The 12,607-nt window shown below is 37.5% G+C and overlaps 1 protein-coding gene across 1 annotated transcript in view; it reads left to right on the top strand.

The window, feature by feature from the left end:
* The window catches only part of LOC139968173 (scavenger receptor cysteine-rich domain-containing protein DMBT1-like), a 38,664-nt gene that overhangs the window by 6,451 nt on the left and 19,606 nt on the right, over positions 1 to 12,607 (top strand). The window contains exons 2-13 of the mRNA XM_071972568.1: positions 3,745 to 4,065; positions 4,334 to 4,654; positions 4,925 to 5,245; positions 5,516 to 5,836; positions 6,100 to 6,420; positions 6,683 to 7,003; positions 7,266 to 7,586; positions 7,849 to 8,169; positions 8,987 to 9,301; positions 9,720 to 10,040; positions 11,168 to 11,506; positions 11,847 to 12,101. Of these exons, the coding sequence (XP_071828669.1) occupies positions 3,745 to 4,065; positions 4,334 to 4,654; positions 4,925 to 5,245; positions 5,516 to 5,836; positions 6,100 to 6,420; positions 6,683 to 7,003; positions 7,266 to 7,586; positions 7,849 to 8,169; positions 8,987 to 9,301; positions 9,720 to 10,040; positions 11,168 to 11,506; positions 11,847 to 12,101 (3,798 nt within the window). The remainder of the gene's footprint in view (positions 1 to 3,744; positions 4,066 to 4,333; positions 4,655 to 4,924; positions 5,246 to 5,515; positions 5,837 to 6,099; positions 6,421 to 6,682; positions 7,004 to 7,265; positions 7,587 to 7,848; positions 8,170 to 8,986; positions 9,302 to 9,719; positions 10,041 to 11,167; positions 11,507 to 11,846; positions 12,102 to 12,607) is intronic.

The following is a 12,607-nucleotide window of genomic DNA, read 5'->3' as shown; positions in this document are numbered from 1 at the left end:
CTTGCATGTCATATTTTGCGTATATCACACAGTTTACTACAAAACTGAAAAGTTTTAACCATACGAGCCAATATAACATTTGCGATATATTAAATTAATTAAATATCAGGCATTTATCAAATTTGAGTAAGTTAGGATTCACAAGAAGTTTTATGTATGCAATGTCTGACTGTTTAATGCCAATCAAACTTAAATCAGGGTCCATTGGGGTTGAAAACACCCTCTGTATGACCCAAATGCAAAAACAAAATAATGCTAGCTCACAATTATAGTAAATTGTACTATTATAGATCATTGCATATAGAAACTTATAAAATGCCTCAGTTTGCCAAAGAAAAGGCGAACTGAATGTTCCCTGTGGTTACAATATAAAACTGTTTAACACTTTTTTTGAACTTCAATATACAATAGGTGATATCTAACTGTGGAATGTGGCCTTAATTATTTACTCATCATTTGTTTGAACAAAATAAACTGCGTCTGCTTCAGTAAAAACAGGTACAGGCATTGTCTAGCTATGTTCCACTTAATTGTTAAAAGCTGTGTATCAAATGCGGGTAAGAACCAGAGGTGGAACCTTTGCAAGTATATATAGTAACCGAAACTACTTGCAGATATACTTGTTAATGGGGACTACACCTGCAAAGATTTACAGTACACTTCTCAGTTCTCACCTATACCTTCATGACCTTCACCTTTCTGTATGCTTTATACCTATATGGAAATAGTTAAACTCAAACACAGTAGTGTTGACCATGCTGTGTCAAATTTTGAAACACCTTGTAAACACAATATCTCAAGAAGGGATCGCGATGTGTAGAAGTACCACCGTTAGTACAATAAGCTTATTATTTTTGTGGAGGTCAAAGGTCATTTGGGGTCACCAGGGGTCAAATTGTGAAACCTTGTAAACAAGATATCTCAGGAGGGAATCATTTGCAAACCTCATATTTGATGTATAGGAGTACCACATTCTGTAAATGAAGCCTATTGTTTTTGGTGGAGTGCAAAGGTCATTTGGGGTCACCAGGGGTCAAATTTTGAAAAACCTTGTAATCACGATATGTCAATACTGGAAGCTTGGGCCGACCTTTAATTTAGTTTGTAGAAGTACCATATTGAGTTAAAGAAGCATATTGTGTTTGGTAGAGGTCAAAGGTCATTTAGGGTCATCAGAGGTCAAATCTTTAAACCCTTGTAAACATGTACACCCTTACTATACATTACGTCAGATTCATGAAGAAAACTGCTCATGTTACATCATCGAAATCCACAATGCATTTTTGCATTCTGGTTTTTACCTTCCATACATGAAAATGTAACATGAACTATACTGTACCATATTGACAATCGCTTAAACCACTTACCAGAAAGGTAGTACCAATTTTTTTTCAAATTACAACTATACGTCCATATTAGTGGTTGCTCTGCAGTTGTAAGTCAAAGTGTGGCTTAAAGGTATGCTGTATTGGCTCTTAATATGCCAGATATTCAAAATTCTTAAACTATTTGTATTACCACCCTGGAGGAAAGGGACCTCATTGGAACACTCAATCATCGTGGTTGCTCATTGAGAATGTCTGAGCACAATTTGAAGGGTTAAGACCTCCAGGAAAGTACTTTATGAAAACGTCTATCAATTATAGTGGCCAGAATTTACGGCTATACAGACTACCTATAAACTTGTAAATATTTAATTTTTCCAGACAGAGTGACTTAACTAAACTTGAACTTTACTGCATTTTGTGGATAACCTGTACAACTTGAACAGCTGGATATTTTACCTGTTTCCATGATCCAGTTACAGGAATGCTATGGAGACTTGTTCTTGGACAGGACAATGACGCTTTGACCTCCTGGCACATCTTGCAACGTTGAACATACCTTGTTACATCCACGTTGATAGTTTTCCAATAGAATATAGACATTAATTTTTTGTCTAGTTTTATCTCTGCCAAGATAAGCTTCTTCAAAGAGATAAGAAAATTCATGATCAAGGATATATCATGCTTCTCCCTCCCCCCCCCCCCCCAAATGGGCTGCAGAATTCCTAGCTTTAGCTGTAGTGCCACTGTAATTAAATCTATATCAGTGTTTGAAAATGATATATTCCCATTATTGTTCATACTGCATGGCCACTATTTTGGTCTATATTTGTTTATAAAGCTTTTTTCCGCAGTGAGGTTGGCATGTAGAGAAAATGACACACCTAAAAGAAGTACTATCAGGCCCTCGATATCTTACCAACCACAATGAATCTGAATGTGTTACATTCAGTGTTAAGTACCACTTTCCTATAGCAGTAGGCTATAGTCCATTAATTGTATTTTTATATTGTCAAATGTATGCAGCCAAAACTATCTCTGTAAGCTTTAGTGATATGATTTTGTTATGCTTGTTATAACTTCTATGATGGGTGGAGTCATAAAAGGTGGACATTTATGATATGTGTTATGACAATTGAGTATACAAAACGAAACCAAACTAGGCTTAAGCACACAACTGATTATAATGTACATGATGTCCAATGGCGAATAGCCATTAAGGGCTGTTCACCATTTGACATCATGTTTTATTACACAATTCAGAGTGCTCTGGGTGAATTACCAAAATATGATATAAATTTAATTATAGGCCAGAACAGAGTTATATAAGCGACGCAGAATGAAACGAAACGAAAAAAAACCCATTTTATTTCTAGGCTTGTTAACCCTATACTATAGGCTAGAGCTGTTTCGTGTCCAGAAATTTAACTAGGCCATTAAGACTAAGCAGGTGTGAAGGTTGACGAAAGCATAAAAAAGCAATATGCAATGCAATGTATAAATAACTTTCCGTAAATGTAAACATTACTGTGCAAATAGAGGATAAGCCTTTCTACGTGTTAACTTACATAGGCCTTAGTAAGATTATGACAAAAATCATCTTTCCTACAAAACGGCCTGGGCTAACCACAGGCATAGTGTGTATCACATACTGTAAGTTACAGACATTACCTCCGACGCCACTATGAGCTGCCTCGTTGAAAAGCCCAACATTGCAAAACTTTTCTTCCATCATGTTAGGTTAGAGTTCCATTTTCAGCCAGTCTGAAAGACTGACTTTGTCTCCGTAAGATCCTTTTCTGGGTTTCATTGTAAAACCACTTGGATAGCTCTTATCGCTTAGAAAATAAGCAATTTGTCTTACGTTTTCTGCCAACTTTACCACTTTTAGTTGTCACACGGCACGATCGATCGACTTACTGCTCATATACGGAAGCCGAATTTCGACAAATATTGCTAATAATACGGATAATTCCAGAGTCCAATACTGATTAATGTTTTACTACTTTATCGTATCTGCTAGCGGACATTGTGTTCGGGGGGAGGTGGGGGGGGGGGGAGTTGACATAATTTGTAACGAAATAAACGGCCGTCAAATAATGTCCCCGTTCCGTTAATCATAGCATTCGTTGTCCGGGGAGACATGTACCAAACTGCCTTGTAAAATAGACCGGGAGACTAAATGTACTAGTAAATCCAGTATAAATTGTCCTAGCGGAGACTAGGACAGTATGTACTGAATCAGGGGAGACATAAGACAGTTTGTACTACTACACCGGCGTCAACTGTACTTTTGACGGTTAGTTAATTAAATGTAAAATTGTAAAAATAGACACAAGTTATTTTATGTTGGAAGACTATCTACGTGGGTTTATTTTTCATGTTTGGTCAACTAAATATTATTTGACTATTCCTTCAGATTCGTACTATGAAGGACAACTTCGTCTTGGTGACGGAAATGCTACAGCGGGAAGAGTGGAGATTTTCTTGAATGGTGAATGGGGCACAGTTTGTGACGATCTGTGGGACATATCTGATGCTGAAGTCGTTTGTCGTCAACTCGGATTTGGAAAAGCTCTTGGTGCGCTTAGTGTCGCCTTCTTCTCAGAAGGAGCAGGATTGATACACTTAGACGACGTTGAGTGTTCAGGCTCTGAAAGGTCTCTACTTGATTGTGCTCACACGACTGACCACAACTGTGGGCACAACGAGGACGCTGGCGTCAGCTGTGTTCTTGACGGTTAGTGAAATAAATGTAAAGAATGCATTCTATCAGCTGTTGATTTTATGATGAGAATACCCTTTTTATACATGAAGAGTAGCTGTCGCAAAATGTTTAGTGTAAATGACTATTGTTATTGTAGTAGTGCTACTACTGTAACTTTTATGTAAAAACACTTTCACTCACAATATACAGAGAAAAGTATGTTTATAACCGAGGACTCTTTCTGTTTAGATTAACTTTTCATGTTTGGTCAACTAAATATTATTTGTGACTATTCCTTCAGATTCGTACTATGAAGGACAACTTCGTCTTGAAGACGGGAATGCTACAGCGGGAAGAGTGGAGATTTTCTTGAATGGTGAATGGGGCACAGTTTGTGACGATTTGTGGGACATTATTGATGCTGATGTCGTTTGTCGTCAATTGGGATATGGAAAAGCTCTTGGTGCGCTTAGTGTCGCCTTCTTCTCAGAAGGAACAGGATTGATACACTTAGACGACGTTGAATGTTCAGGTTCTGAAAGTTCTCTACTTGATTGTCCTCACACGACTGAACACAACTGTGGGCACAACGAGGACGCTGGTGTCAGCTGTGCTTTTGACGGTTAGTGAAATAAATGAAAAGAATGAATTCTATCAGCTGCTGATTTCATGATGAGATTATCCTTTTTATTCATTAACAGTAGTTCTCGTAATATGTTTGGTGCAAATTACAATTGTTATAGTAGTAGTGCTACTACTGTAACTTTTACGTAAATACATTTTTACTCACAATATATAGAGCAAAGTATTTTTTGTAACGGAGGACTCTTTTTTTTATAGATTAACTTTTCATGTTTGGTCAACTAAATGTTATTTGTGACTATTCTTTCAGTTTCGAACTATGAAGGACAACTTCGTCTTGAAGACGGGAATGCTACAGCGGGAAGAGTGGAGATGTTCTTGAATGGTGAATGGGGCACAGTTTGTGACGATTTGTGGGACATTATTGATGCTGATGTCGTTTGTCGTCAATTGGGATATGGGAGAGCTCTTGGTGCGCTTAGTGTCGCCTTCTTCTCAGAAGGAACAGGATTGATACACTTAGACGACGTTGAATGTTCAGGTTCTGAAAGTTCTTTACTTGATTGTCCTCACACGACTGACCACAACTGTGGGCACAACGAGGACGCTGGTGTCAGCTGTGCTCTTAACGGTTAGTGAAATAAATGTAAAGAATGAATTCTACCAGCTGTTGATTTCATGATGAGAAACCCTTTTTTATTCATTAAAAGTAGTTCTCGTAAAATGTTTGGTGCAAATTACAATTGTTATAGTAGTAGTGCTACTACTGTAACTTTTACGTAAATACATTTTCACTCACAATATATAGAGCAAAGTATTTTTTGTAACGGAGGACTCTTTTTTTTATAGATTAACTTTTCATGTTTGGTCAACTAAATGTTATTTGTGACTATTCTTTCAGTTTCGAACTATGAAGGACAACTTCGTCTTGAAGACGGGAATGCTACAGCGGGAAGAGTGGAGATGTTCTTGAATGGTGAATGGGGCACAGTTTGTGACGATTTGTGGGACATTATTGATGCTGATGTCGTTTGTCGTCAATTGGGATATGGGAGAGCTCTTGGTGCGCTTAGTGTCGCCTTCTTCTCAGAAGGAACAGGATTGATACACTTAGACGACGTTGAATGTTCAGGTTCTGAAAGGTCTCTACTTGATTGTCCTCACACGACTGACCACAACTGTGGGCACAACGAGGACGCTGGTGTCAGCTGTGCTCTTAACGGTTAGTGAAATAAATGTAAAGAATGAATTCTACCAGCTGTTGATTTCATGATGAGAAACCCTTTTTTATTCATTAAAAGTAGTTCTCGTAAAATGTTTAGTGTAAATTAATATTGTTATTGTAGTAGTACTACAACTACTGTAACTTTTATGTAAAATTCTTTCCCTCACAATATACAGAGAAAAGTTATTTTATTATGGAGGACACTTTCTGTTAAGGTTCTTGTGTCGTCAACTAAATGTTATTTGTGACTATTCCTTCAGATTCGTACTATGAAGGACAACTTCGCCTTGAAAACGGGAATGCTACAGCGGGAAGAGTGGAGATTTTCTTGAATGGTGAATGGGGCACAGTTTGTGACGATTTGTGGGACATTATTGATGCTGATGTCGTTTGTCGTCAATTGGGATATGGGAGAGCTCTTGGTGCGCTTAGTGTCGCCTTCTTCTCAGAAGGAACAGGATTGATACACTTAGACGACGTTGAATGTTCAGGCTCTGAAAGGTCTCTACTTGATTGTCCTCACACGACTGACCACAACTGTGGGCACAACGAGGACGCTGGTGTCAGCTGTGCTCTTAACGGTTAGTGAAATAAATGTAAAGAATGAATTCTATCAGCTGTTGATTTCATGATGAGAAACTCCTTTTTATTCATTAAAAGTAGTTCTCGTAAAATGTTTAGTGTAAATTAATTTGTTATTGTAGTAGTACTACAACTACTGTAACTTTTATGTAAAATTCTTTCCCTCACAATATACAGAGAAAAGTTATTTTATTATGGAGGACACTTTCTGTTAAGATTCTTGTGTCGTCAACTAAATGTTATTTGTGACTATTCCTTCAGATTCGTACTATGAAGGACAACTTCGTCTTGAAAACGGGAATGCTACAGCGGGAAGAGTGGAGATTTTCTTGAATGGTGAATGGGGCACAGTTTGTGACGATTTGTGGGACATTATTGATGCTGATGTCGTTTGTCGTCAATTGGGATATGGGAGAGCTCTTGGTGCGCTTAGTGTCGCCTTCTTCTCAGAAGGAACAGGATTGATACACTTAGACGACGTTGAATGTTCAGGCTCTGAAAGGTCTCTACTTGATTGTCCTCACACGACTGACCACAACTGTGGGCACAACGAGGACGCTGGCGTCAGCTGTGCTCTTAACGGTTAGTGAAATAAATGTAAAGAATGAATTCTATCAGCTGTTGATTTCATGATGAGAAACCCCTTTTTATTCATTAAAAGTAGTTCTCGTAAAATGTTTAGTGTAAATTAATTTGTTATTGTAGTAGTACTACAACTACTGTAACTTTTATGTAAAATTCTTTCCCTCACAATATACAGAGAAAAGTTATTTTATTATGGAGGACACTTTCTGTTAAGATTCTTGTGTCGTCAACTAAATGTTATTTGTGACTATTCCTTCAGATTCGTACTATGAAGGACAACTTCGTCTTGAAAACGGGAATGCTACAGCGGGAAGAGTGGAGATGTTCTTGAATGGTGAATGGGGCACAGTATGTGACGATTTGTGGGACATTATTGATGCTGATGTCGTTTGTCGTCAATTGGGATATGGGAGAGCTCTTGGTGCGCTTAGTGTCGCCTTCTTCTCAGAAGGAACAGGATTGATACACTTAGACGACGTTGAATGTTCAGGTTCTGAAAGGTCTCTACTTGATTGTCCTCACACGACTGACCACAACTGTGGGCACAACGAGGACGCTGGCGTCAGCTGTGCTCTTAGCGGTTAGTGAAATAAATGTAAAGAAAGAATTCTATCAGCTGTTGATTTCATGATGAGAAACCCCTTTTTATTCATTAAAAGTAGTTCTCGTAAAATGTTTAGTGTAAATTAATTTGTTATTGTAGTAGTACTACCACTACTATAACTTTTATGTAAAATTCTTTCCCTCACAATATACAGAGAAAAGTTATTTTATTATGGAGGACACTTTCTGTTAAGATTCATGTGTCGTCAACTAAATGCTATTTGTGACTATTCCTTCAGATTCGTACTATGAAGGACAACTTCGTCTTGAAAACGGGAATGCTACAGCGGGAAGAGTGGAGATTTTCTTGAATGGTGAATGGGGCACAGTTTGTGACGATTTGTGGGACATTACTGAAGCTGATGTTGTTTGTCGTCAACTCGGATTTCCAGGGGCTCTTGTATTGCTTAATTCGGGTTCCTTCGCCAAAAGAAATGGTGTAATACACTTAAATAATGTTGAATGCTCGGGCTTTGAGAGCTTTCTTCTTGATTGTGCTTACATGACTGACCACGTCTGTTCCCACTTTATGGACGCTGGTGTAATATGTAGCTCTTATAGTAAGTAAAATGAACTTTAATTCACAATTCCTACAGTTCCACAGGTTCTTGCAGCGTTTATTTCGGCTTTGTTCTCAATATAAACAGGTTCATAAACTTGGGTGATGTATAGTGTCAGAATGCAAAGATGCCGAACAGCTATACCCCTTGTTTTATTTAGAAATAACCTTTAAAGGTTTCAATATGTTATGCAGATACATCCAGCTTATACTTAGTTTACTATACAACTGAATTGGATAATGTTTAACAAAGGAATAGTACAGTAAGCACTACTGAATAAGGACAATAACACTATACTACAATTAAAGTATAGTAATACAAACAGAGGCCAAAATAATTCAGGAATTAAGAAACAACATACGACAATAACACATCTTATTGTGATCTTTAACGAATATGAAGTAATTGCTAAGTAAAATGTTATGTAAGAAACCGGGTTTAAAATCATATAAAACCTTTATCACACACCCCTTATTAATCCCAGATATTACATAGACATGCAAAGGTTATGGTAAACAGGTTTGATTCAAATTCAAATTCAATTTTTATACCATAACGACTTATTTTGTATGGCATTGTAGCTGCTCCATTGGCCAATTGGAGTCCAATGAAAGTCTAGTTCACATAACCTGCTCCATATAGTATTTCTACCTACCATTCGATTCAACTACGGTACAAAACCTACTTAAAATTGCAGACCGCAACGTGTTAATTATATGGAAAGAGTTTTTTTTTTTTGTAGCAACGGATGAATTTGAATTGATGAGGTTTTATTGTGCTTAAAGCTTTAAAGCTTGCAAAATTATCTATCAATTAGACGAAGGTTCCACGAGACTTGTGGATGGGCCAAGTAATTCTTCAGGACGTGTTGAAGTTTTCCTCGACGAAATGTGGGGTACAGTGTGTGACGATGACTGGGATATTCTCGATGCACTGGTGGTTTGCTGTGAGCTTGGTTTTGATGGCGCTTTGGAAGCACCTGGTGGCGCTTTCTTTGGACCAGGTATTGGTAATATTCATCTAAATGACGTGAACTGCAATGGAAACGAAACGTACCTTGTGGATTGCAACCATCAAGGACATGGTAACTGCGTACATTTTGAAGATGCCGGTGTCGTGTGTATTCCAAGAGGTAATTTGTCCTGAATGATATACCGGGTCTCAAAAACGATTTATAGTAGTGAATTATTTCCAGGGTAATCTAAAGAGCAACATCATCTTTCGACATCGTTTAAGGAGATTGCACTGCACTCCATCTCAATTGAAACAAACTTGCTTGTATTACATTGTAAAATATACACTAAAATAGGCACCACCCCCACTAATGAATTAACGAACTGTGGCCTGTAGAAATCGGCTAACGTTATCTTAATGCTGTAATTGAGCAACGCTTGATAAGATTTTGACATGCATTAATATCTATTAATGTCAGATTCCATGACTGTAGTGATATCGCTCTTTCCGATTATTGCTCTAATAGTTTTCCTTAAGCATTTTCGAGGATGTTTGAAAAGTTTGTCATGCCATTATTCAATTCCTTTCATATTTAGATGAAGGTCAACTACGGCTAATAGACGGATCGGACATGTTTTCAGGACGTGTACAAATATTCCTTAACGGAGTTTGGGGTAATATCTGCGGTAATTTATGGGACATTGATGATGCAAACGCAGTTTGTGGTGTACTGGGATATGGTACCGCAGTTTATTTCACTCACACTTTATTTCCATTTGTTGAAACCAAGAACGAACCGTTCCATCGAGGAGGCTTGCATTGCAATGGAGGAGAAAGATCATTAGGTTGTTGTCCCTTCTCAGAAGTAAGCTGTGATCGGGGGAACTTCGCTGGAGTAATATGTGAAACGAGCGAACGTAAGTTAAATTATGAGTTAATAGGTTACCGTCCCTGCTACCTTTGAATTAAGAAAATGAAATGGTCCTTTTGTGGATATAACTGTCAGGAGGCTGCAAATTTGTGATGTCACAGTGCCACTTGATGTTAAGAACTTTTGTCATAAAGATATAAAAAAAATATAAAATTATACAAAACATAAACATATAGACTTAAATTGTCTTTAAACAGCGAAGACATTAAATACATCTAGCATTGGCAAAACCCATCCATAATACCAAAAAAATACAAGCGTATCTGATGCCTTGCGTTGACTTGTCCATGCAACGTTTTAGTAGTATATTTCACGGCGTACTGAAAGTATGGTATAGTCCCAATCGAATAAGATTATTTTAGCTGATTGTTATTAATAAGAAGTATCCCTAAGACAATGGTGTTAAATTGTTTTTGCATCTTTTTTTTCATTTGGTACCTATTTCTACTAAAACAAATATGTTTATGTGATCTAAAGGTAGAATAATCCTGTAGTTTTCAGTAATTATAAATATACATTCTATACTATTATTATGTGCCTTACTCATGGATTAATTAAATCACCAGCTAATGGACATTAGATCTAACGAAAGAATATCCGTATTGCACAATAGACTGTTTTCATGCTCAAATCGTTCATTGTAGTAGCAGACAGCGCTAGATAAACTAGTTTCAAAAATACAACATTGACTTCTAATTGATTTTTAATCAAAATTAATTTGACATTACATTATGTGAATAACATTACATTCACTGCATGTCATTAACAAACCATATACAAAAAGCAACAGATATATGTAACAAATGCTTCAGACTCATTGAAGAGGGAAAATGGGAAAATTAAGAAACAAATCCATATTCCTTATCGTGATGACGCTAAAGCCATTTCAGAGCTATAGCGAGTTCAGAAACGCTTTTGGAGGAATCTGTTTGATAACGGTTATGCCAGTTTCTTGGTTCAGTAGCTGAAATCATTGACTGGTGACGGACGTACAATATACGTTCCATGTGTTAATATTTCAACTTTAGTACTTTCCCCTTCCATCCTTCACGTGACTATGCAGTAGCTTAATTTTTCAGTTAAAAGTAGACTCAGATACTTCTTTCCTTCCAGTAAACAGAGATGGAAACTTTGCGTTGCGGTTGATGGATGGTTTTGGTAACAGATACGCAGGTCGAGTTGAAGCTTTCTTTGCCGGACAGTGGGGAACCATCTGTGATGTTGGATGGGACATCAGAGATGCCAATGTAGTATGTAAACAACTCGGATACGGACGTGCAACTAATGTAATAACGGGAGGATTGTTTGGTAGTGGAACTGGACTTATTTTATTATCCAATGTGGATTGCCGTGGCGAAGAAAGTCATCTGCTTGACTGCGTTCGTTCTGCCATTGGAATTCATGATCAAGAGTGTGATCATAGCAAAGATGCAGGTGTGCAGTGTTCAGGAAGTAAGTGAGGATACTTAACTAAATGGACATTTCAGCAGCTGGATGAGACAACTAATATCCAATACTATACATGCAATTAAGTTACATTTAGTAACTAGGACAAATTAATATGATCAAAGCGACATAAACTGTATCAGAGACATCCAAATATGCTCACTTGGAGTTCTATATAGTACCTGACAAGATACAAAAAAATGTGGTAACAAATTCTTGTCGTCTTGGCGTAGCCCTAGATGGAGATATATTTAACAATGTAACATACTAAACTTTACCACAACTTTTTCCGTGACATTAAATGATACTGATTGCTAATTTTGTAACGGTATTCTTCCTGTTTCAGAATGTCTGGATTTCCAATGTCCTGCAGACATTCAGGCTACCTTACCTGTTAACACGGATGGCATCGCTATATCATGGATTCCGCCTTCAGTTGAAGATAATCCCTGTGGTGACGTCACTGTGACGCAGAGTCTCACACCCGGTATCATCTTTATGGAAGGAGTGACTGTTGTCACTTATTGGTTCCATGACACCTCTGATAATACAGCAGCCTGTAATTTTACAGTAACAGTTGTCAAGGAAGAAGTACTAACAGGTAAAGGTATCATATATATTTGCAACGGTCTTTAAGTAGCAATAAGAGAAATTTGGATAAATCTTAACCAAACCAACATAATCCGAGACTATGGTTTGTCACACATTAATAGTGACGTGCACATGATTGTTTTCAAATTTCTTGGGCGGGGAGGTAGTTAAGGGGGGGTTGGGATAGATCTGGAGTAGAAATTCTAAATTCCACTGATTGATTAAGGTAGGGGTAGCTACCTTTAAAGAAAGGGCCAGATTTGGACCCAATTTAGCTGCTTTTAAAAGAGGATCACGGCTCTGGAGGTCGTTGCAGTATAGTCTTATGTAGTTTAGATAAGATTATAAGAACTTAGACGTCTAATGGTGCGTTATGTTCCACTGTACTTTGTATACAGAAAAATTCCTGAGAAGTCACAATTTATTAATGTAGCCTAAAAGCTGTATCGATTGTTTCGTTGAGCCCTTTTGGGCAGTTATATGGAAGAATCAGGAATTGTAATAAGAGTTTACTAG

Source organism: Apostichopus japonicus, chromosome 5, assembly GCF_037975245.1.
Source record: "Apostichopus japonicus isolate 1M-3 chromosome 5, ASM3797524v1, whole genome shotgun sequence".
NCBI lineage: Eukaryota > Metazoa > Echinodermata > Holothuroidea > Aspidochirotida > Stichopodidae > Apostichopus > Apostichopus japonicus.
Note: the sequence above shows the minus strand (reverse complement) of the source record. Positions and strands in the feature narration are given on the sequence as shown.